We start from the raw sequence: 24957 nt of genomic DNA on the forward strand, positions 1-24957 counted from the left end.
CAATGCTTAGAACAGGCATTTCTTCAAAAAGGGGGTTTTTACCAGGGCACATACAGGATTCAGTGCTCCCCACACTGGAGTTCATCCAGCTACCGCAAAAGGAGTCCAGCGAGCTCCCCGATTTGGGTCAAAGGAATCCCCAGAGAGAGGGCACTGCCCACCCCCAACCAGAGATGTCATCCAAACCTCCCCTCCAGACCTGAAGATGTATGAGACGGCTGAGTCACGGCACAGCCACGATCTGTCAAGAGGCAGATGGAGAGGGAGGAAGAGGAGGACTTTGGTGGTGGGGGTGGGGAGCTGTCTGAACTGGGGACGGGGCCAACATACGGACCCTGCGTCCCCCCTCCCTGGGCCCTAAAACTTCCCCATCGAGGTGGGGGCACAGTGTGGCCCCAGGAGCAGGTGGAGGCAGCCGAGCTGGGGTCTCCGTCTGGTCGCTGGTCTCTGTCTCCACTTGGGTCCTCGCCTCCCCCTTGTCCCTGGCGCTCCCAAGTCCCTGGATGTGGGTTGGGAGCGGGTCTCCCCGCGCGCCCTCTGCCGGACGACGAGGAAGGCACAGCCTGGGTGTGCGCTCCGAGCGCGGACCTGCTCCAGGGACGCCGCCAGTCCCGGAGCAAAGCAAAGTCGCCGCCACCGTCGCGGCGCCCAGTATTATTATTTTATGCTTATTGAGCGTCCTGGAGAGCGGGCGCCAGGCCGGCTGACCGCAGGCTGCGTGTGGGGTCCTCGCCCTCCCGGGCTTGGGACCAGGCCGCTTTCCCCATGCGCCAGCCCCTGCCACACGCTGCGGGGACTGTCGTCTGGAGGACAGGGAGGAACCTGGCCGAAAAGTTGCAGCCGTGGAGTTCCCGTCCCGCCTCTGCGCGCTTGCCCGGCAGGCCGGTGAACCCCAGCATCCTTGGCTCTGCGCTTCCTGCCCGGGAAACAGAGACCACGGGACTTGCCCAAGGTCACACAGCGAGGAAGGTGAGAATAGGAGTTAAAAACCAGATCTCGGCCAGGCGCCGTGGCTCTGTAATCTGAGCACTTTGGGAGACCGAGGTGGGCGGATCACGAATGAGGTCAGGAGTTCAAGATCATCCTGGCCAACATGGTGAAACCCCGTTTCTACTAAAAATACAAAAATTAGCCGGGTATGGTGGCACACGTCTGTAATCCTAGCTACTCGGGAGGCTGAGGCAGGAGAATCACTTGAACCCGGGAGGCAGAGGTTGCAGTGAGTCGAGATGGCACCACTGCACTCCAGCCTGGCAGCAGAGCGAGACCCTGTCTCAAAAAAAAAACAAAAAACAAAAAACAGATCTGCTCCACTGCAGACCGCTGGGTAACATTCACATGGCAGCCCTGCCCGCTGACTCGCTGTGTGACTTGGGGTCAGTGCTTGTGCCTCTCGGAGCCTCAGTTTCCTCATCAGTCAAACGGGGCTGAAAAATAAGAACTGTCCACCCCCAGGGCTGTGGTGAGGCTGATATGTTTGACGTAGGTGCTGGGCAGCCAGGAGCTGGTGTTCTGAGAAAGTACTTCCTCAAATGACATCAGCAGAGAGAAAGGGGGCGTCCCCCAAACCTCAAACCCGGCTGGTGGGGAGGGTGCCCCATATTTCATTGGTAACAGATTGACTGCAGGCTCTTATGACTTTAGGAAAACTGGGGCTTTGGACCTGGGAGAGCCACAGTCTGGCAGGGTGAGAACAGAATTGTGAGGGCATCTGAGCCCACTCTTTTCATTGTGGAGTATGAAAGAGTTCAAATCTGGCTGGGCGCGGTGGCTCATGCCTGTAATCCCAGCACTTTGGGAGGCTGAGGCGGGTGGATTATTTGAGGTCAGGAGATTGAGACCAGTCTGGCCAACATGGTGAAACCCCGTCTCTACTAAAAATACAAAAATTACCCAGGTGGTAGTGGTGCATGCCTGTAATCCCAGCTACTGGTGAGGCTGAGGCAGGAGAATTGGTTGAGCCTGGAAGGCGGAGGTTGCGGTGAGCCGAGATTGGGCCACTGCACTCCAGTCTGGGCGAGAGAGTGAGACCCTGTCAAAAAAAAAAAAAAAAAAAAGGAAAGAGGGAAGGAAGGAAAGAAAAGAGTTCAAATCCGCTTTTGGCCAGGCGAGGTGGCTTACACCCAGCACTTTGGGAGGCTGACGTGGGAGGATTGCCTGAGGCTAGGAGTTTGAGACCAGCCTGGGCAACATAGTGAGACCCTATCTCTACAAAAAGAAAAAAATAAAATAAGTAAATCCAGCTTTTGTCCTGGACTCGCTGTGTGACCTTCACCTGTCGGAGCCTCAGTCTCCTCATTTCTAGCAGATTCGTTGATTCCACAAACACTGAGCGCCTTCAGAACTGTGGCTGAGAATGCTGTAGACCAAGTTTGTCCAACCCGTGGCCCAGGATGGCATTGAATTCGGCCCAACACAAATTCGTAAACTTTCTTAAAACAATGAGATTCTTTTTTTTTTTTCTTCTCATTAGCTATTGTTAGTGTTAGTGTATTTTATGTGTGGCCCAAGACAATTCTTCATCTTTCAGTGTGGCCCAGGGATGCCAAAAGATTGCACACCCTTGCCATAGACACATTCCCTGCTGCCCTGAAATTGTCAGACTAGAGGGTGAAGCAGAAATAGCAAGTAAAGGGCCGGGTGCGGTGGCTCAGGCCTGTAATCCCAGCACTTTGGGAGGCCAAGGCAGGTGGATCACTTGAGGCCAGGAGTTCGAGACCAGCCTGGCCAAAACCTGGCAAAACCCTGTCTCTACTAAAAATACAAAAATTAGCTGGGTGCATGCCTGCAATCCCAGCTACTTGGGAGGCTGAGGTGGGAGGAGGATTGCATGAACCCAGGAGGCAGAGGTTGCAGTGAGCCGAGATTGTGCCACTTCACTCCAGCCTGGGTGACAAAGCCAGACTCCGTCTCAAAAAAAAAAAAAAAAGAAAGAAATAGCAAGTAAAGCTGTATGATAATTCAAGATAGTCACACATAGGATATGAAAAAAAGAGGGATCCTGAGGTCAGGGAAGGTGTCTCTGAGGAGGTGACATTTGAACAAAGACCCAAATAAAATGAGGGAGGTAAGGGCCGGGCGCAGTGGCTCACGCCTGTAATCCCAGCACTTTGGGAGGCCGAGGCAGGTGGATCACGAGGTCACGAGTTCAAGACCAGTCTGGCCAGGATGTTGAAACTCCATCTCTACTAAAAATACAAAAATTAGCTGGGCGCAGTGGCAAGTGCCTGTAATCCCAGCTACTCAGGAGGCTGAGGCAGGAGAACTGCTTGAACCCAGGAAGTGGAGGTTGCAGTGAGCCAAGACCGTGCCAGTGCACTTCAGCCTGGGTGACAGAGCAAGACTCCGTCTAACTAAAAACAAAAGAGGGAAGTTGCTACATGGGTGTCTGATGGAAGAGGGTGCCAACCAGCGGGAAGAGCCAGTGCAGAGGTCCCGTGGTGGGAGTGTGTCTGATACGTTGGAGGCAAGTGTGTCTGAGGCAGAGTGAGCGAGGAGGCAGTGGAAAAAAAGGAGGGAGCGAGGTGACAGGCAGCTCATGTAAGGGCTCATAGACCATTAGGCCATGATCAAGGTTGGCTTTAGGACTCAGTTTACATCTGGCTTCCTAGGACGGGACAAGCATCATTGGGCTGGAAGGAAACTCATCCATAAAGGGCTTGTGTAGCCTCATGGCTAAAATTCCTGTCTCTGAAGCCAGACAGCTGCGTCCATAATCCAGCTCTGATCTTTCTAGATTGGGAGACCCTGGCCAAGTCACTCCTCTCTGGGCCTTGGCTTCCCCGTCTCTGAAATGGGCCTAGTAAAAACCATATTCCCAAGGGCTGATCTGACGAACTGGCAAAACAATTCAGGGAAGCTAAGGGCGTTGAAACCTTAACTGGTCGGTGAACAAAAATGCATTTCTGGGACAGGTATAGTGGCTCATGCCCAACACACTTTGGGAGGCTGAGAGGGAGGCGGATCACTTGAGCCTGGGAGGTGGAGGTTGCAGTGAGCCAATATCATGTCACTTGCACTGCAGTCTGGGTGACAGAGTGAGACCCTGTCAAAAACAAACAAAAAAAAAGAGTATCACCTGGTAGGTGTCTGGTGGGTATTTTGTGAGGATTAAATGAGATCATAAGACCAAGTATGGTGGCTCACACCTGTAATCCCAGCACTTTGGGAGGCCAAGGCAGGCAGATCACTTGAGTCCAGGAGCTCAAGACCAGCCTGGGCAACATAGGAAAACCCCATCTCTAGAAAAAGTACAAAAAATTAGTCGGGCATGGTGGCGCACATGCTACTCAGCTACTTAGCTGCTCAGGAAGCTGAGGTTGAAGGATCGCTTGACCGCAGGAAGTTGAGACTGCAGTGAGCTATGTCGTGCCACTGTACTCCAGCCTCGATGACAGAATGAGATCCTGTCTCGAGAGAGAGAGAGAGAGAGAGAGAGAGAGAGAGAGGGAGAGAGAGAGAGAGAGAGAGATCATAGCTAGAGGCACTGGATGCACAGGAAGCTTTCTAAAGGGTTAGTTGCTATCATCACCATCATCGTCATTATCATCATCATCTATACCCTCTGGCTAGTATAGTGATTTGCATATTATAAGCCTTCAGTAAATATTTGTCAAATACTGATAATAACTGTAGCTCATATTGAGTGCTTACTAGGTTCAGACACTTTTCTGAGCTTTTTATGTGTCCATCCATGGGGTGAGTGGTAGTATTATACCCATTTTACAACTGGGGAAACTGAGGCTCAATGAAATGAAGTGACTAGCCCGAGATCAAAGGGCTAAGAAGTGCCAGAGGCCACATGCAAGCCCAGGCCTCCTCACTCTGGGCCCCATGGCATCAGAGCCAACACTAGAGAAGGAAGGATATTTCACAGACGTGGACTCGAAAAGAGAGATTCACTGTTGGGCGCGGTGGCTCACACGGGTGGATCACTTGAGGCCAGGAATTCGAGACCAACCTGGCCAACATGGTGAAACCCCATTTCTACTAAAAATACAAGAAAAATTAGCCAGGTATTGTGGCACATGCCTGTAATCCCAGCTACTTGGGAGGCTGAGGCACGAGAATCCTTTGAACCTAGCAAGCAGAGGTTGCAGTGAGCCAAGATCGTGCCACTGCACTCCAGTCTGGGTGACAGTGCGAGACTGTTGAAAAAGAAAGAAAGAGAGAAAGGGGGAAAGGGAGGAAGGAGAAAGGAAAGGAAAGGAAGGAAGGAAGGAAGAAATGAAGGAAGGAAGGAAGGAAAATAAGAAAAGGAAGGAGAAAGGAAAAGAAAGAGAGAGAGGGATGGAGGGGAAAGGAAAGGAAAGAAGGAAGGAAGGAAGAAAGAAAGGGAAAGAAAGAAAGAGAGGAAGGAAAGAAAGAAAAGAAAAGAAAATAGAGATTCACCCTCTTTTCTCTTTTTTTTCTTGAGACAGGGTCTCACTGTCTCAAGATGGTGCAGTGGCACTTTCATAACTCACTGCAACCTCAACCTCTTGGCTCAGGTGATCTTCCCACCTCAGCCTCCAAAGTAGCTGGGACCACAGGCTCATCCCACTATGCCCTGCTTATTTTTGTCATCTTTTGTAGAGATGGGATCTCGCCATGTCACCCGGGCTGGTCTCGAACTCCTGGGCTCAAGTGATCCGCCCACCTTCACTTCCCAAAGTGCTGGGATTACAGGCATGAGCCACCACGCCTGCCTTCTAGGGGTGTCTTAAGAGATGTAAGACACATCTCAGAAGCTGTGGGTGGCATTCTAGGTTGTCCCCAAGGACTGTGGGGTGCATCTTGGGATTCTGTTCTAGGGTGTGAGACTGTCTTAGGAGCTGGAGAGGAATCTAGTTGTGTCCCTGGGGTCTACTGGGGCACCCCAGATTTTGCTGGCATCTCCATGGTTACTAGGGCATCCCCTGAGTCTGAAGGCATTCCCGAGGTTGTCTTGGGGTCTCAGCACTTGTGGGGGCATCTCAGAGATGCTGTAGAACCATTCAGGGATTAAGGGACATCTGAGGGACTGTGGAGGTGTTCCTGGGGTCTGTGGAGAACTCTAGGATTTGGTGGGAACCTATATTCGGTCTATGAAAATGGCTCTGTGGGTGTGGGGGATTCTGGGGGTACTGAGGGAGGGTCTATGCATGATGGGATGATGAGAGTTGGGGATGATGGGGAGCTCTGGAGGAATTTTGGGACATCTGAGGAACTGTGGTGGGGGTTCTGGGATCTGAAGGGTTTTCCCTGGGCTCTCAGAGCACCACTGGCAGGGAGTTTGTGGGAGTGCCCCCAGAGATTTGGGGGCATCCCTGGCATTTGTGGGTGCACCCTGGGATTCTCAGGGCACTCCTGGGGCTTGTGGCATGTCTCAGAAACAGTGAGAATACTGCTAGGATTATGGGGGCATCTGGAGAGCTATGAGAGTGCCCTAGGGTTTATGAGGGTGTCTCAGAACACCTCTAAGTTGTGCTGAGAAGCCCCGGGATTTGGGGGGGTACCCCTGGACTTCTTGTGTGGGGTTGTCTCAGGGACAATGAGGGTGCTCCTTGGGATTCTGAGAGACTGTGGGGTGGCTCCTGGGGCTTGTGGGGCCTGTCAACACCATGGAGAGTTTGCAGGAGTGTCCCCACAGATTTGGGGGTGTCCCTGGTGTTTGTGGGGACGCGTCTGGCAATTGTGAGGACATCAGAGCCAACGCGGGCGGCTTTGGGGTCTGCGGGAGAGTCCCCACCAGAGCCGTGCGGGCGCCCCAGACCCGCCCCGCCCTGGGGGCGGCTCCAGCGCGAAGCCGGAAGGGCCGAGGCGACAGGGCGGGGTGGGGCCCGCGGGCCCGGGGCTGGGCAGGCGGCCTGCGTGGGCCTCGCGGGGTGGGCGGCGCAGCTCCCCAGCGCCCGCCGAGGCGAGGCCGCCCCGCGGCCATGGCGCGGCCGCGCGGCCTAGGCCGTATCCCGGAGCTGCAACTGGTGGCCTTCCCGGTGGCGGTGGCGGCTGAGGACGAGGCGTTCCTGCCCGAGCCCCTGGCCCCGCGCGCGCCCCGCCGCCCGCGTTCGCCGCCCTCCTCGCCCGTCTTCTTCGCCAGCCCGTCCCCAACTTTCCGCAGACGCCTTCGGCTTCTCCGCAGCTGCCAGGATTTGGGCCGCCAGGCTTGGGCTGGGGCTGGGTAAGTGCAGCGCTGGTGACCGTGGGTTCGAGTCGCCCCTGGCCACCTGGCGCACTCCAGGGTCTAGGGTTCGTGGCTCACTCTCTCCAGCCTCACTTTCCTCTTCTGTCACATAGCAGCGACCAAAATCATCCCTGCCCGCCAGGGTTGCCCTGGAGATCTCTGATAGGGCATGCAGTAGACGTTTAATAAATGTTGCATCCTTCCCACTTCCTGTGCAAACCTGAAGCTGCGGTCACGCTTTGGAGGAGTGAGGGCGACCTGCCATCCAGGTCATGTGTTCATCCTGGGGATATGTGTTCAGTTCTGTCAGCCTCAGTCTACTGGCCTGTGAAATGGGGCCAGTCATGCCCTCTGGGGGTGGCCTTGCGGTGAGGCTTGGTTTCACTCCTAGTAACGGGCCACGGAGGGCAAATGGAAGTTCCCTTTCTGGCCAGACGGGGTGGGCTGCGGGGGCTTGAAGTCTGGGGGTGACAGGCCCCGAAGCCACATCCAGTCTGGCTTTCTAATGTCCTTATATCCTGGAGGCAGAAGTTGGCAGCCCGGAGTTGGGCACTGGCTGGCCCTGGGGGCTTCTCCGGGTCCTCAGCCTCCACCTCTTCCACCTACTTTCCGCGTGCAATTGAGGCACAGACTGAAGGAGGGCACGGCGGGGCAGGACCGGGCCCAGCGACTGGCCCCAGGAACGAAATGGGGCGGGGACAGAAGAGGAAGAGGGGCCGGGGCCTTTGGGAGCCCCGCGTGGGGTCCGCAGGGTGTGTGTAGGGAAATCGTTGCCTCTCTCCGGGTCTCTCTCTCTGCGTCCTGCGTCTCTGTCTCCACTTCTGTCTCTTCTGTCTCTGTTTTGTCTCTCCTCCCCACCGCTGAGCTGCACCTTCCCCTCCCCTGGGTTTATGTCACCCGGCCCCACACTCGAGTCCCGTTTCCCCGGGGGCGCACGGCGATCAGAGACCTCGAGCGGGCCCAGCTCGACGTCAGGGCGGGGAGGGGGGAAAGGCGGGGCCGGAGGCGGTGGCAGGAGGGCGGGCCCGGAGCCGGGAAACCGGAGCCCCGGGGCACCCCAGAGGCCTAGGAGGGAGGAGACAGGGGGGAAGTGTGCGTCCGATTCCGCAGGACCCCTGCAGGGGGAGGCAGACAGAGCGCCCGTGCGCTCCCCTCCCCCGTGCAGACCCGGGAACGCCCGACTGCCCGGGGCTGTCCCTGGGGGGGTCACCAGAGGCGTGGAGGAGGTGCCGGCAGTGGAGGCCGCGGACACCTTGGGCCTGGCCAGCAGCGCGCGCCACACCGCCCTGCCGCCGTCCCCATGCGCGCCCCGACGACGGCGCTTGGCTCCCATGCGCTCCGGTGCAGCGCCCCGGGCCCGGCCCCGGCCCCCTGCCCTGGCACTGCCCACCACGGGCCCCGAGTCCCTGACCCACTTCCCCTTCAGCGATGAGGACACCCGTCGGCACCCTCCGGGCAGATCTGTCAGGTGGGTGGCCCGTGGCCAGTCAGTCCTCTCTTTTAATACTGAAGGGCACTGGCTGTGCTGGGGGGGTGGGGGTGCTGAGTCTACTTGGGTGAGTCCCCTAAGTGGCTTCCAGGATCTGGCTGGGGCCCCACCCCCTTTCCTGGCTCTAAAGGCCTGGGGTGCTACTGAGGGCTTCTTGAAGGTGGCAGCCCTCAAAGTGGGTGCTGGGTCCATTCCTGCCTATCCAAGGTAGGACCCGTCACCCTCTTTGTGTCCTTAAACCTGGGCTTCTGGCATTCACTTTGGCTGCAAATATGGGTGTCCAGCGTCACCTGGGCTCCACTCCCAGGCCACTGGCCTAGAACCAGGTCCCTAAGTCCCTGCCTGGCTCAGTGTTTCCAGCCTTACCTTCCCCACCCCCTCTCATGCTGGAGCTGCCAGGCTGAAAACCAAGCTGGGTTGGGGGTGGGGAGGGGAGATTCTGGGTCTCATGGAGGGTGTTTAGAATAGGCTGGACTGAGCTGGGGCTGTGAGTGGCCTTTAAGTTCTCAGAATTCTCAGGGGTTTCTAGCCTTGTTCTTGCTTTCCTGCTCCATGGTCTCTAACACAGACACGCACACAGGGCCGCACACAGGGCAATCCGGGTCACCTGGTGTTTACCGTACTAGGTTTGGGTCTCCTGGCTGCACCAAGAGGACCCTGCAGTTGACTCATGGCCACACACAGGTGACACACAGACCACAGCAACCCTGGCCCAGCCCTCGCACATCCTCGTCTACGCTGCGTTCCTCCACAGTGGGGGACATTGTATTTTGGTGAGACACATTCTCACCAAAATACACACCCAGGGCCCACACATGTTCCTGCATGCTGTACTCCCACCTGCACCAGATACACACAGGAACGCACCCCGTGCCCACACAGGGGTCAGGGACTGTCACAGTATCAGTGCGACACGGTCTCATAAAGTCACCCAGACTCAGAAATACACAGATAAAGACACAGAGATGCACACAGGCACCCATGAGCACCCAGCCCCTGCTCACACGGGCAGATGTGCGATGCCACAGAGATGTCTATGTGCGATGCCCGGGGGCACACAGACCTCCCTCTCCCCCAGTCTCTTACATACTCAGCCCCCCAAAGAGCTGTGTCACCTGGCACTACGCGCCTGCCTGGGAGACACACACCAGCACCCGCCTTCAACCTCCGTGTGACCTTCACAGAGCAAATGCCAGGCCTTTCCATAAAGGCTGCCTGGCACCACCTACAAGTGAGTCAGGTGGAAAAGCACGGGGAGCCGGGGGAGACACCAGGCCTGCCTGCCCTGTGCGCCCTGGGGGAAGACACTCGACGCAGCTTTGTAGCTCAGCTGCCCGGGTTCAAATCCACGTTCTAGGCCGGGTGTGGTGGCTCATGCCTGTAATCCCAGCACTTTGGGAGGCTGAGGTGGGAGGATGGCTTAAGCCCAGGAGTTTGAGACCAGCCTGGGCAACATAGCAAAACCTCATCACTACAAAATAAATAAATTTTAAAAGAAATCCATGCTCTGCTACTAATAACCATAGTATTTATCCTTTCTGTGCCTCAGTTTCTTTCTTCCTTCCTTCCTTCCTTTCTTTCTTTCTTCCTTTCCTTCTTTCTTTCTCTCTTTCTTCCTTTTTTTTTTTTCAGGGTCTCGCTCTGTCACCCAGGCTGGAGTGCAGTGGAGTGATCTTGGCTCAATGCAACCTCTGCCTCCCGGGTTCAAGCAATTCTTGTGCCTCAGCCTCCCGAGTAGCTGGCATTACAGGTGTACGCCACCATATGCCAGCTAGGATTTTTTTGTATTTTTAGTTGAGATGGGGTTTCTCTATGGTGGCCAGGTTGATCTCAAACTCCTGGCCCCAAGTGATCCATCCATCTTGGCCTCCCTAAGTGCTGGGATTACAGACGTGAGCCACCGTGCCTGGCCTCAGTTTCTTTGTCTGGAAAATGGAGCATTAATGCATGTTACAGTATAGCACAATGCCTAGCATGTGGCCTTCACATAAGTTTGTTTTTTTTTTTCTTTCTTGAGATGGAGTCTCACTCTGTCACCCAGGCTGGAGTGCAGTGGTGCGATCTTGGCTCACTGCAATCTACGCCTCCTGGGTTCAACCAATTCTCCTGCCTCAGACTCCCAAGTAGCTAGGATTACAAGCGCCCCGCCACCACGCCTGGCTAATTTTTATATTTTTAGTAGAGACAGGTTTCCCCATGTTGGCCAGGCTGGTGTCGAACTCCTGACCTCAAGTGATCTGCCCGCCTTGGCCTCCCAAAGTGCTGGGATTACAGGCATGAGCCACGGTGCCCGGCTTTTTTTTTTTTTTTTTGAGACAGCATCTCTATCATCCATGCTGGGGTGCAGTGGTACCATCTCTGCTCGCTGCAACCTCTGCTTCCCAGGCTCAAGCGATGCTCCAACAGGCATGAGCCACTGCACCTGGCCATAGTTCTTGTTATTATAATCTTTACCAATGTGTTCGTTTCCCCCGCCCCCGCTCCCTAGCTTGTTTGTGTCCCATCAGTCCCTGCAGTAGTTATCCCCCAAGGCCTAGACTCTCCCTGGGCTGCATAGCCCTCAACAAGCCCAATTTCATGCTCCCAAAAGCCCTGGTGGGAAGGCCTAGGGGCCACATGGAGGGGGAAACAGGTAGCAACTTCATCTGAAAGTGTCACCAAATGATCAGCCTGAGGCCAGATGCAGTGGTCATGCCTATAATCCCAGCATTTTGAGAGGGCGAGACTTTGGGAAGCAGATTGCTTGAGTCTAGGAGTTCAAGACCAGCCTGGGCAACATGGTGAAACCCCATTTCTGCTTAAAAAAAAAAAAAATTAGCTGGGTGTGGTGGTGTGCACCTGTGGTTCCAGCTACTCAGGAGGCTGAGGTGGGAGGATCGCTTGAGCCTGGGAGGCTGAGGCTGCAGTGAACCATGATCGCCCCACTGCACTGCAGTCTGGGTGGCAGAGCAAGACCCTGTATCAACACACACGCACACACTCACACACACACACACACACACACACACAAACAAAAAACAATGATTAGCCTGCCTAAGAGGGAGTCTTGGGCAGGTCATTTCACCTCCAATGGAGTGTCTGGGCATGTGGCTGTGATGTAAGGCTGGCAGCTACCCCTGTGTCTGGGTTGCAGCCTTGGGTCCCATGGGGATGTTGCTGGAGTGGCCTCTGGCCTAACTTTGGGCCACCCTGAGCAGTCAGTGGCAAGCCAGGGAGGGGTGACTCTCCATTGCTCAGGGGTCTGATACTGGGGCATCGCTGGCCCTGACTCTCCCCTATCCCCACCAGCTCCCAGGCAGAAGTTCTATAGCCCTGTCCCCTCCCCTCTGTCCTCCCTCAGCCCAGGGGACATCGGGTCTTGAAACAGAAACAGCAGGGCCCCAGGGAGTGTCCTCTTCCCATCCAGGCCTCTGGGCTCCTGCTGACGTGAGCTGAGTCCCTTGGGGCTGGTAGATGTGCCAGGATGTGCTAGCTGGGCACCTGCTTGGGAACAGAGTCTCACCGTCCTAAACTGCAGCTTAAATCCTAGGCCGGGGAGTTGGAGGTGTGTAGCTATGTTCCTCTCGCCTTCTCTGGAGCTGAAAAAAATCCACCTTAGGAGACAGGACACGGTTCTCAGACAATGAAGCCACCAACCCCTTGTCTCCTTATGACATGGGAATGTTAACAGGACTTATATGTTGCCAGGCGCAGTAGCTCACACCTGTAATCCCACCACTTTGGGAGACCGAGGCAGGTGGATCACCTGAGATCGGGAGTTCGAGACCAGCCTGACCAACACGGAGAAACCCCGTCTCTACTAAAAATACAAAATTAGCCGGGCATGGTGATATATGCCTGTAATCCCAGCTACTCGGGAGGCTGAGGCAAGAGAATCTCTTGAACCTGAGAGGCGGAGGTTGCAGTGAGCCGAGATGGTGCCACTGCACTCCAGCCTAGGCAATAAGAGCGAAACTCCGTCTCAAAAAAACAACAACAACAAAAACCAGGACCTATATGTTAACTTATAGAGTGGGTTGGAGCCCTCTATCGGTTAATGTGTATAAAGCACTTTCATAATGCCAGGCACACAGCAAGCATTCAATAAATGTCTTGTTATTATTACTGTATGCCTGAAAGGATCTAACCTGGCACCCAGGACACAGCAGGTGCTCAACAAATGGACACTATTGGCTGGGTGCAGTGGCTCACGCCTGTAATCCCAGCACATTGGGAGGCTGAGGTGGGTGGATCACCTGAGGTCAGGAGTTCGAGACTGGCCTGGCCAACATGGTGAAACCCGTCTCTACTAAAAATACAAAAAGTAGCCAGGTGTAGTGGCGCGTGCCTGTAGTCCCAGCTACTCGAGAGACTGAGTCAGGAGAATTGCTTGAGCCCGGCAGCAGAGGTTGCAGTGAGCTGAGATCACATCACTACACTCCAGCCTGCGTGACAGAGTGAGACTCCATCTCATAAATAAATAAATAAATAAATAAATAAATGGACATTATCATCAAAGGTCCAAGCTGATGATCTATGATTATCTCACCTTAAGAACCTTAAGAGTGGCTTTTTTTGTTTGTTTGTTTTTTGAGACTATCCCCTAGGCTGGAGTGCAGTAGCTCGATCTTGGCTCACTGCAATCTCCACCTCCCAGGATCAAGTGATTCTCCTGCCTCAGCCTCCTGAGTAGCTGAGATTACAGGCGCACACCAGCACGCCAAGCTAATTTTTGTATTTGTAGTAGAGACGGGGTTTCACCATGTTGGTCAGGCTGGTCTCAAACTCCTGATCTCATGATCTGCCCGCCTTGGCCTCCCAAAGTGTTGAGATTACAGGCGTAAGCCACCGTGCCCGGCCTTTTTTTTTTTTGTGAGATAGGGTCTCACTGTATCACCCAGGCTGGAGTGCAGTGGCATGATCACAGCTCACTGCAGCCTCCAAATCCTGGTCTCAAGCAATCATCTTGCATCAGCCTCTTGAGTAGCTGGGACTATACACATGCACCACCATGCTCAGCTAACTTAAATTTTTTTTAGAGATAGGGTCTTGCTGTGTTGCCCCGGCTGGTCTCAAACTCCTGGACTTAAGTGATCCTCCCACCTCAGCTTCTCAAAGTGCTGTGATTATAGGAATGAGCCATTCTGCTTGGCCCATTTTATCCATTTTCGAGTGTATAGTTCAGTGGCATTAAGTACATTCACATTGTTGTGCAACCATCACCACCATCCATCTTTTTTTTTTTTTTTTTTTTTGAGACAGGGTCTCATTCTATCACCCAGGCTGGAGTGCAGTGGCATCATCACTGCTCACTGCAGTCTATACCTCCAGGGCTCAGGTGATCCTCCCACCTCAGCCTCCTGAGTAGCTGGGACCACAGGCGCACACCATCATGCCTTGCTAATTTTTTTCATTTTTTGTAGAGATAGGGCCTTGCCATGTTTCCCAGGCTGGTGTTGAACTCCTGAGCTCAAGCGATCCTCCCGCGTGGGCCTCCCAAAGTGCTGGGATTACAGATGTGAGCCACTTCACCCAGCCTCCAAGACTTTTTTTTTTTTTTTGAGACGGAGTCTCGCTCTGTCGCCAGGCTGGAGTGCAGTGGCGCAATCTCGGCTCACTGCAACTTTCGCCTCCCGGGTTCAAGCGATTCTCGTGCCTCAGCCTCCTGAGTTGTTGGGATTACAGGCACGCACCACCACACCCAGCTAATTTTTGTATTTTTATTAGAGACGGGGTTTCATCATGTTGGCCGGGATGGTCTCGCTCTCCTGACCTTGTGATCCGCCCGCCTCCGCCCGCCAAAGTGCTGGGATTACAGGCGTGAGCCACCGCACCTGGCCAGGACTTTTTAATGTTCTCAGACTGAAACTTTAAGCACAAACACACCATTTCCCTATCTCCCCCAGCCCCTGGCGCCCACTCTTCTACTTTCTGTCTCTGACTTTGAGTACTCCAGGGACCTCATATAAGTGGAATTTCCTATGCACTATTTGTCTTTTTCTGACTGGCTTATTTTACTGAGCATAATGTTTTTTTGTTTGGTTTTTTTGTTTGTTTGTTTGTTTTTGAGACGGAGTTTCACTCTCATTGCCCAAGCTGGAATGCAATGTCCCAATCTCGGCTCACTGCAACCTCCATCTCCCGGGTTCAAGTGATTCTCCTGCCTCAGCCTCCCGAGTAGTAGCTGGGATTACAGGCATGTGCCACCACGCCCGGCTAATTTTGTATTTTTAGTAGAGACAGGGTTTCTCCATGTTGGTCAGGCTGGTCTTGAACTCCCAACCTCAGGTGATCCGCCCGCCTCATCCTACCAAAGTGCTGGGTCACTGAGCATAATGTTTTCAGGGTTCATCCATGTTGTAGCCTGTGTCAGAATTCCTTTCCTTTTTAAGGCTGAATTCTATTCCATTCAATGGATATAACACATTTTGTTGATCCATTCATCTGTTGATGGACACGTCAGTCACTTCTACCTTTTGGCCATCGTGAATTACGCTGCTGTGAACATGGGTGTACATGTATCTGTTTGAGATCCCCGCTTTCAGTTCTTTTGGGGATAGACCTAGGAGTGGGATTGCTGGGTTGTGTGGTGATTCTATGTGTTTGTTAGTTTTGAGGGTTTTTTGTTTGTTTGTTTGGTTTCTGACAGAGTCTCGTTCTGTCGGCCAGGCTGGAGTACAGTGGTGTGATCTCGGTTCACTGCAACCTCCGTCTCCCGGGTTCAAGCAATTATCCGGCTTCAGCCTCCTGAGTAGCTGGGACTACAGGTGCCTGCCACCACGCCCACCTGATTTTTGTATTTTTAGTAGAGATTGGGTTTCACCGTGTTGGCCAGGCTGGTCTCAAACTCCGGACCTCAGGTAATCTGCCCGCCTCGGCCTCCCAAAATGCTGGGATTACAGGCGTGAGCCACCGCACCTGGCCTACAAACATTTTTGATTGGGGTTATGGTGGTTCTCTCAACAGCAGGTAGGAATGGATTGTTTGTGAGTGGGGAGGAATCGGAGCAGCAGAGAGACCTGGTTGGAATGGAGAGTGCAGCAGGTGAGAGAGGAGGTGTTGTGACCTCAGGGATGCGAAGACTCCAGGCCTTCAACAAGGTCTGTCTCTGGAACTCAAATCTGAGGCCCAGGAGGCAGGTCAGAGGCTGAGAGACGGGGTGGATGGAGGTAGGAGTGCCTCCTGGCTCCACAGTCCCTTCTCTTGGAGTGAAGAGACCAGCTGTCTGGAGGGGAGAGCAACTGGGAAACAGGACACGGGTAAAGGCCAGTTACAAGTGGCATCCTGGAGAGAAGGGGGCTCAGGACACAGCTGTCCCCAAAATACCCTCCTTGGCATTGCATGCAGGGGATGGAGGAACCCTAAGATCTTCAAAAGTAAAAGGCCCTTCAGGAACCATCCTAATAGGCGTGACATGGTATCTCCTTTTTTTTTTTTTTTTTTTTTGAGACGGAGTCTTGCTTTGTCACCCAGGCTGGAGTGCAGTGGCGTGATCTTGGTTCACTGCAGCCTCTGCCACCCGGGTTCAAGCAATTCTCCTGCCTCAGCCTCCCAAGTACCTGGGATTATAGGCACCCACCACCACACCCAGCTAATTTTTGTATTTCTAGTAGAGACAGGGTTTCGGTATGTTGGCCAGGCTGGTCTCAAACTCCTGACCTCAAGTGATCCACCCACCTTGCCTCCCAAAGCGCTGGGATTACAGGCATGAGCCACCTCACCAGACCTGTATCTCTTTATTTTGATTTGCGTTTCCCTGATGAGTGATGTTAAGGATTTTTTTTCATATGTTTATTGGCTGTTTGAATATCTTTTCTGCAGATATGCCTATTCAAGTCATTTGTCTATTAAGTCAAATTATTTACAATTTATTATTTATTATTTTGAGACAGGGTCTCACTCTGTTGCCCAGGCTGGTGTGCAGTGGCACGATGTCAGCTCACTGCAATCTCTGCCTCCCGGGTTTAAGTGATTCTCCCACCTCAGCCTCTCTAGTAGCTGGGATTACAGGTGAGAGCCGACATGCCTGGCTAATTATTTTATTTATTTATGTATTTTTTGAGACAGAGTCTCGCTCTGTCATCCAGGCTGAAGTGCAATGTCGCGATCTCAGCTCACTGCAACCTCCACCTTCCAGGTTCAAGCAGTTCTCCTGTTTTAGCCTCCCAAGTAGCCGGGATTACAGGCACGTGGCACCACGCCCGGCTAATTTTTTTATTTTTAGTAGAGACAGGGTTTTCACCGTGTTAGCCAGGATGGGCTCAATCTCCTGACCTCGTGATCCACCCACCTCGGCCTCCCAAAGTGCTGGGATTACAGGCGTGAGCCACCACGCCCGGCCAATTTTTTTTTTTTTTTTTTTTTTGGTTGAGACGGGGTTTCACCATGCTGCCCTGGCTGGTTTCAAACTCCTAGACTCAAGTGATCCGCCCACCTCGGCCTCCCAAAGTGCTGGGATTACTGGTCTGAGCCACCAGGCCTGGCCTATTTATTTTTGAAACAAAGTCTCCCTCTGTCGTCCAGGCTGGAGTGCAGTGGTGCGATCACAGCTCACTCACTACAGCCTCAAACATCCCAGGCTCAAGTGATCCTCCAGTCTTAGCCTCCCAGTAGCTGGGTCTACAGACACACACTGCCATGCCTGGCTAATTAAACAAGTTTTGTTTTCTTGTGTTTTTTGTTTGTTTGTTTCTTTGTTTTTGAGTAGCTGGGACTATAGGTGCACAGCACCATGCCCGGCTAATTTTTGTATTTTTAGTAGAGACGGTTTCGCCATGTTGTCTGGGCTGGTCTTGAACTCCTGACCTCAAGTGATCTGCCCGCCTAGGCCTCCCAAAGTGCTGGGATTACAGGCGTGAGCCACCGTGCCCAGCCCTTTTTTTTTTTTTAAGAGATGGGGTCTCACTATATTGCCCAGGCTGGCCACAAGCTCCTGGTCTCAAGCCATCCTTCCACCTCAGCCTCTGTTGATACACAAAAGTCTTTCATTTTGTTGAAGTCCACTTGTTTGTTATTGTTGTTGCCTGTGCTTTGGTGTCAAATTCAAGAAATCATTGCCAGATCTAATGTCATGAAGCTGCTAAGAGTTTTATAGTTTTGGCTCTTATGTTTAGGTATTTGGTCATTTTGAGTTAATTTTTTTTTTTTTTTTTTTTTGAGGTGGAGTCTCACTCTGTCATCCAGGCTGGAGTGCAGTAGTGTGATCTCGGCTCATTGCAACCTCCGCCTCCTGGGTTCAAGGGATTCTTCTGCCTCAGCCTCCTGAATAGCTGGGATTACAGGCACCCACCACTACGCCCGGCTAATTTTTGAATTTTTAGTAGAGACGGGGTTTCACCATGTTGGCCAGGCTGGTCTCGAACTCCCGGCCTCAGGTGATCTGCCCGCCTCAGGCCTCCCAAAGTGCTGGGATTACAGGCATGAGCCGCCACGCCCGGCCTTGAGTTAATTTCTGTATGTGGTCCACCTCTTCAGTTTTCCCAGCACCATCGTTTTGAAAAGACAGTTCTTTCCCCATTGCGTAGTCTCTGGGGTTAGACTAGTAGGTAGATTTCAGGCTATGCTCTGACTGGGTGCAAGTGGAGAGGGAGAGAGGATAGGAACCCCCCGCTTTCCCTTTCTAGGTCAGCCTATAGAGAGTCGCCATAAGACTTTACTGGAATGGTCTCTCTACTAAGAAATAAGTTTGAAATCTCCTAGGCCTGCCAGGCACCTATAATCCCAGCGCTTTGGGAGGCTGAGGTGGGCAGATCACTTGAGGCCAGGTGTTTGAAACCAGCCTGGCCAACATGGTGAAACCCTGACTCTACTAAAAATTCAAAAATTAGCCAGATGTGCTGGTGCATGCCTGTAATCCCAGCTACCCGGGAGGCTGAGGCAGGAGAATTGCTTGAACCCGGGAGGCAGAGGTTGCAGTGAACCGAGATCGCGCCACTGCACTCCAGACTGGGCGACAGAGTGAAATCCTGTCTCAAAAACAAAACAAAGCAAAACAAAAATGTATAAGAAGACACGCTTCAGGCATAGCGTTTCACGTCTGTAATCCCAGCACTGTGGGAGGCCAAAGCGAGAGGATCTCTTGAGCCCAGGAGTTAACAGACCATCCTGGGCAACATATTACTATTACTATTACTATTATTACCTTATTATTATAATTACTTATTACATATTACCTTATTACTATTATTACATATTACCTTATTACTATTATTACATATTACCTTATTACTATTATTACATATTACCATATTACTATTATTACATACTACTAATATATGTAATATTACTAATATTACATATATAATATCAGTAATATTATATATAGTAATATTATATACATGTATGTAATATTAGTAATATTGAATATACATGTATGTAATATTAGCGATATTGCATATGCATATATAATACTAGCAATATTGCATATGCATGTGTATGTAATATTAGTAATATTACATATTATATATTACCAATATTACATATTACCTATTACTACAAAAAATTCAAAAATTATCTGGGTGTGGTGGCATGTGCCTATAGTCCCAGCCACTCCCGAGGCTTAGGTGGGGGGATCGCTAGAGTCCAGGAGGCTGCAGTGAGCTATGATAGTGCCACTGCACTCCAGCCTGGGCAACAGAGTGAGACCCCATCACTAAATGATAAGCTGCAAACTTGGAGAAAAATACATGATAAGGGATTTGTATCCAGAATATATAATGGGCCAGCCACGGTGACTCACGCCTGTAATCCCAGTGTTTTGGGAGCCCGAGGCAGGTGGATCACTTGAGGCCAAGGTGAGGGCATTGCTTGAGCCCAGGTGTTCCAGACCAACCTGGACAACATGGCGAGACCCCATCTCTACAAAAAATACAAAATTTATCTGGGGGTGGTGGCATGTGCCCGTAGACCCAGCTGCTTGGGAGGCTGAGGTGGGAGGATTTCTTAAGCCAGGGAGGTGGAGGTTGCATTGAGCTGAGATTGTGCCATTGCACTCCAGTCTGGGCAACAGAGTGAGACCCTGTCTCAAAAAAAAAAAAAAATTAGCTGAGCTTGCTGGCGTACACCTGTAGTCCCACCTACTTGGGAGGTGGAGGTGGAGGATAGCTTGAGCCCAGGAAGTTGAGGCTGCAGTGAGCTGGGATTGCCCTACAGGACTCCAGCCTGGGTGATAGAGCGAGATTTCATCTCAAAAAAACACCAGGCCAGGCGCAGTGGCTCGTGCCTGTAATCCCAGCACTTTGGGAGGCCGAGGTGGGTGGATTACTTGAGGTCTGGAGTTCGAAACCAGCCTGGCCAACATGGTAAAATCCCATCTCTACTAAAAATACAAAAATTAGCCAGGTGTGGTGGCAGGTGCCTGTAATCCCAGCTACTCGGGAGGCTGAGGCAGGAGAATTGATTGAGCCCAGGAGGCAGAGGTTGCAATGAGCCAAGATCGCATCACTGGACTCCAGTCTAGGTGACAGAGCAAGACTGTCTCAAAAAAAAAAAAAAAAGATAAATATAGATTATGTCAAGTAAGTGTGGGATTTTAGTTTGTGTGTGTGTGTTTTAAGGAAGAGAAATAGTATTGGGCTGGGCACGGTGGCTCACGCCTGTAATCACAGCACTTTGGGAGGTAGAGGTGGGCAGATCACCTGAGGCTGGGAGTTTGAGACCAGCCTGACCAACATGGAGAAACCCCATCTCTACTAAAAATACAAAATGGGCTGGGTATGGTGGCCCACGCCTGTAATCCCAGCACTTTGGGGGCCTGAGGCAGGTGGATCACCTGAGGTTGGAAGTTCCAGACCAGCCTGACTGTGTCTACTGAAAATACAAAATTTGCCAGGCGTGGTGGTGCATGCCTGTAATCCTAGCTACTCGGGAGACTAAGGCAGGAAAATCGCTTGAACCCAGGAGGCGGAGGTTGCGGTGAGCTGAGATCGCACCATTGCATTCCAGCCTGGGCAACAAGAGTGAAACTCCATCTCAAAAAAAAAAAAAAAGTATTATGGTTGAAATTTTAGCTGGGTTGGTCAGGGGAGGCTTCTTTGTGGCAGTGACATTTGAGCAGAGGCCTGAAGGAGGGAAGGAGGAGCCGCTGCAAATCTGGGCTGGAGAAACAGCCTGTGCAAAGGCCCTGAGGCAGGACTGTGTCTGAGATTTTTCTTTTTTGAGATGGAGTCTTGCTCTGTTGCCCAGACTGGAGCGCAGTGGCAAGATCTTGGCCCTCACTGCAACCTCCGCTTCCTGGGCTCAAGTGATTCTCCTGCCTCAGCCTCCCAAGTAGCTGGGATTACAGGCACCCACCACCACGCCTGGCTAATTTTTATATTTTTATTAGAGATGGGGTTTTGCCATGTTGGCCAGGCTGGTGGAGAACTCCTGACCTCCAGTGATCTGCCCACCTTGGCCTCCCAAAGTGCTGGGATTACAGGCATGAGCCACCTCACCCCGGCCTGTGTCTGAGATTTTTAGGGAACAGTGAGGAGGCCATTGTGGCTGGAGCAGAATGAGTGAGGGGGGAAGGGAAAGTCATGGGACAGGACCTGTGAGCTGCAGTGAGGACTTTGGATTTTGCCCAGAGTAAGGTGGGATCCATCGAAGGTTCTGAGCAGAGGGAGGACTTGACCTCATTCAGGTGTTTCCAAGCTCCCCCTGGTGGCCACTGAAGAAAGACTGGGGGTTGAAAACAGGAGGTGGGTACTAGGGCAGAGGTGAATGCAACCAGTCCTGGCTGAGGGAAGCTGGCCAAGGAGTGGGTGAGAAGTAGACAGATTCTGGATAGATTTTGGCACCAAGGCTGATTTGAGGTATGAAGGAAAGAGTGAATGATCCCATAAATTTTGGCCTTGGGGTGTCCCCAGCACAGCAGTGGGGATGGATGCACACGGGTGCTCAACAAGTTCCATCTTTGCAATTCTGTGTCTCCCGTCTCTTTTAGGGCATCTGTCTTTCTTTAACATCCTCCACTTGGTTGGGCGCAGTGGCTCAGGCCTGTAATCCCAGCACTTTGGGAGGCCAAAGAGGGAGGATCACATGAGGCCAGGCGTTTGAGACCAGCCTGGCCAACATGGTGGAACCCCGTCTCTACTAAAAATACAAAAATTAGCCAGGTGTGGTGGTGCATGTCTGTAATCCCAGCTACACAGGAGGCTGAGGCAGAAAAATCACTTGAATCCGGGAGGTGGAGGTTGCAGTGAGCCAAGATCACACCACTGCACTACTCCAGCCTGGGCCACAGAGCGAGACCATACCTCAAAAAAAAAATTCTCCACCTGAATGTCTGCCAGGAATTCCCTTAGGCTCCTCATCCCACCCCCACCTTTTTTTTTTTTTTTGAGACATTGTCTTGCTCTGTCACCCAGGCTGGAGTGCAGTGGTGCGATCTTGGCTCACTGCAACCTCCGCTTTCTGGGTTCAAGCGATTCTCATGCCTCAGCCTCCTGAATAGCTGGGATTACAGACACCTGCCACCATGCCCGGCTAATTTTTGTATTTTTAGTGGAGACAGGGTTTCATCATGTTGGCCAGGCTGGTCTCGAACTCCTGACCTCAAGTGATTCACACCCCCACCCCCCGCCGCCTTGGCCTCCCAAAGTGCTGGGATTACAGGCACTACAGGAGTGAGCCACCACACCCGGCCTCCTCATTCCTCTTGACCTCCCTAACAGCGTTTCAGCCTCCTGACCCCTCTTCTCGCCCATCCCCTGCAGCTTCGAGGCAGAGAATGGGCCGACACCACCTCCTGGCCGCAGCCCCCTGGACTCGCAGGCGAGCCCAGGACTCGTGCTGCACGCCGGGGCGGCCACCAGCCAGCGCCGGGAGTCCTTCCTGTACCGCTCAGACAGCGACTATGACATGTCACCCAAGACCATGTCCCGGAACTCATCGGTCACCAGCGAGGCGTGAGCATCCTTCTCCCCACATGCCAGTTCCCCCAGGCCTGGTCCTGCTGGAAGCTGCCCTTCCCAGCAGGGAGTCGGGGGGCACCCACCCCTATCCTCCTCAGCACCCCCAACCTGTCCTCCCCAGTGAAGGGTAAGCAGCACCCTGCCCCTCCTATAAAGGGCTCAGTTCCTTTTTTTTTTCTTTCTTTTTTTCTTTTTTGGGACGGAGTCTTGCTCTGTCGTCCAGGCTGGAGTGTAGAGGTGCCATCTCAGCTCACTGCAACCTCTGCCTCCTGGGTTCAAGCAATTCTCCTGCCTCAGCCTCCCGAGTAGCTGGGACTACAGGCACCAGCCATCATGCCTGGCTAATTGTGTATTTTTAGTCGAGACAGGGTTTCACCATGTTGGCCAGGCTGGTCTCAAACTCCTGACCTCAGGTGATCCGCCTGCCTTGGCCTCCCAGAGTGCTGGAATTACAGGCGTGAGCCACCACACCTGGCCTCAGTTCCTTTTTTTTTTTGAGACGGAGTGTCTCTCTGTTGTGTTGCCCAGGCTGGAGTGCAGTGGTGCGATCTTGGCTCACTGCAAGCTCCTCCTCCCAGGTTCACGCCATTCTCCTGCCTCAGCTTCCCGAGTAGTTGGGACTACAGGCACCCGCCACCATGCCTGGCTAATTTTTTTGCATTTTTTAGTAGAGACGGGGTTTCACCGTGTTAGCCAGGATGGTCTCGATCTCCTGACCTTATGATCTGCCCACCTCAGCCTCCCAGATTGCTGGGATTACAGGCATGAGCCACCGCGCCTGGCCTCAGTTCCTTTTTTTCTCTTATTATTTTTTTTTTTTGAGACAGAATCTCGCACTGTCGCCCAGGCTGGAGTGCAATGGTGCAATCTCAGCTCACTGCAAGCTCCACCTCCCGGGTTCACACCATTCTCCTGCCTCAGCCTCCTGCGTAGCTGGGACTACAGGTGCCTGCCACCACACCCGGCTAATTTTTTGTATTTTTAGTAGAGATGGGGTTTCACCGTGTTAGCCAGGATGGTCTCGATCTCCTGACCTCATGATCCGCCTACCTCGGCCTCCCAAAGTGCTGGGATTACAGGCGTGAGCCACCACGCCCGGCCCTCAGTTCCTTTTTAAAAAAATATAATAGTGATGGGGTCTCACTATGTTGCCTAGACTGGTCTCAAACTCCTGGGCTCAAGCGATCCTCCCACCTCAGCCTCCCAAAGTGCTGGGATTGCAGGCATGAGCCACCCCGCCTGCCCTCAGTTACTTTATAGCATGTCCAGCCAGAAAGGTGTGAGTGCCCACCCACTGTATCTTCCCACAGTGTGTACATCTCACCTGACCCACCCCCTGCCCTTCCCCCAGGTTTTCCTGAGCTAACCTCCCTTATCGTGACACTTGTTGAGGTGTGAGTTCCCCCTGAACCTCCTCAGCCTCTTCCTCTCTCACTCGGTTCCTCCAGGCCTTGCCCCCAGCCATTGCTGTACACACCTCAACCCACTTGGTCCCCTTCCTGTTCACTGCTCCCCTCATCAAGCCCCGCCCTTGCAACGTATTCACCTCGGGTCAGGCTTGGAAGCTCACACTCATAATCCTAGCACATTTGGAGGCTGAGGCAGAAGGATTGCTTGAGCTCAGGATTCTGAGACCAGCCTGGCCAACATAGCAAGACTTCATCTCTTTTTTATCTCTCTTTTTTTTTTTTTTGAGATGGAATCTTGCTCTGTCACCAGGCTGGAGTGCAGTGGCGTGATCTTGGCTCACTGCAACCTCTGCCTCCCGGGTTCAAGTGATTCTCCTGCCTCAGCCTCCCAAGTAGCTGAGACTACAGGTGTGAGTCACCACGCCCAGCTAATTTTTGTATTTTTAGTAGAGACAAGGTTTCACCATGCTGGCCAGGATAAGATGTCATCTCTTTAAAAGAAAAAATAAATAAATAAAAAGGTCAGGCACGGTGGCTCACACCTATAATCCCAGCACTTTGAGAGGCCAAAGTGGGTAGATTGTTCCAGGCCAGGAGTTTGAGACCATCCTGGCCAACATGATGAAACCCAGTCTCTACTAAAAATACAAAAATTAGTGGGGCGAGAGGCACATGCCTGTAATCCCAGCTTCTTGGGAGGCTGAGACAGGAGAATCGCTTGAACCTGGGAGGCGGAGGTTGCAGTGAGCTGAGATCATGCCACCACACTCCAGCCTGGGTGACAGAGTGAGACTCTGTCTAAAAAAAAAAAAAAAAACACCCAACCATATTCACCTCTCCCCTCTCCCCTCTCCCCTTTTCCACTTTGTCTCTTCTCCCTGGACCTACCTGAGCCACACTCCTTGACTGCCATTTCTTCCATGATCAGCCCTGGACACATGTCCACCCTTATGCAGTACAAGTGTTCTTTCCCTGGGTCCCACAGAGTCCCCTCCCTCCCTCTCAGCCTCCCTGGGTCCAGCCTCACAGGGCATCTACCCTAGA

At 52.7% G+C, this 24957-nt stretch overlaps 1 protein-coding gene across 6 annotated transcripts in view; it reads left to right on the top strand.

The window, feature by feature from the left end:
• Window positions 1-24957, top strand: part of PDE4A (phosphodiesterase 4A) — a 65392-nt gene that overhangs the window by 19025 nt on the left and 21410 nt on the right. For 3 of the 6 annotated variants that reach the window (XM_055371658.2, XM_055371659.1, XM_055371657.2), the window contains one exon: window positions 22307-22498. In XM_055371658.2, the coding sequence (XP_055227633.1) occupies window positions 22307-22498 (192 nt within the window). Of the gene's footprint in view, window positions 1-6816; window positions 7139-8180; window positions 8610-15274; window positions 15470-22306; window positions 22499-24957 lie in introns of those variants that run through there. The other 3 variants (XM_055371660.2, XM_055371661.2, XM_063700998.1) reach the window with 3 other exon arrangements.

Source organism: Gorilla gorilla, chromosome 20, assembly GCF_029281585.2.
Source record: "Gorilla gorilla gorilla isolate KB3781 chromosome 20, NHGRI_mGorGor1-v2.1_pri, whole genome shotgun sequence".
In the NCBI taxonomy this organism is placed as follows: Eukaryota; Metazoa; Chordata; class Mammalia; order Primates; family Hominidae; genus Gorilla; species Gorilla gorilla.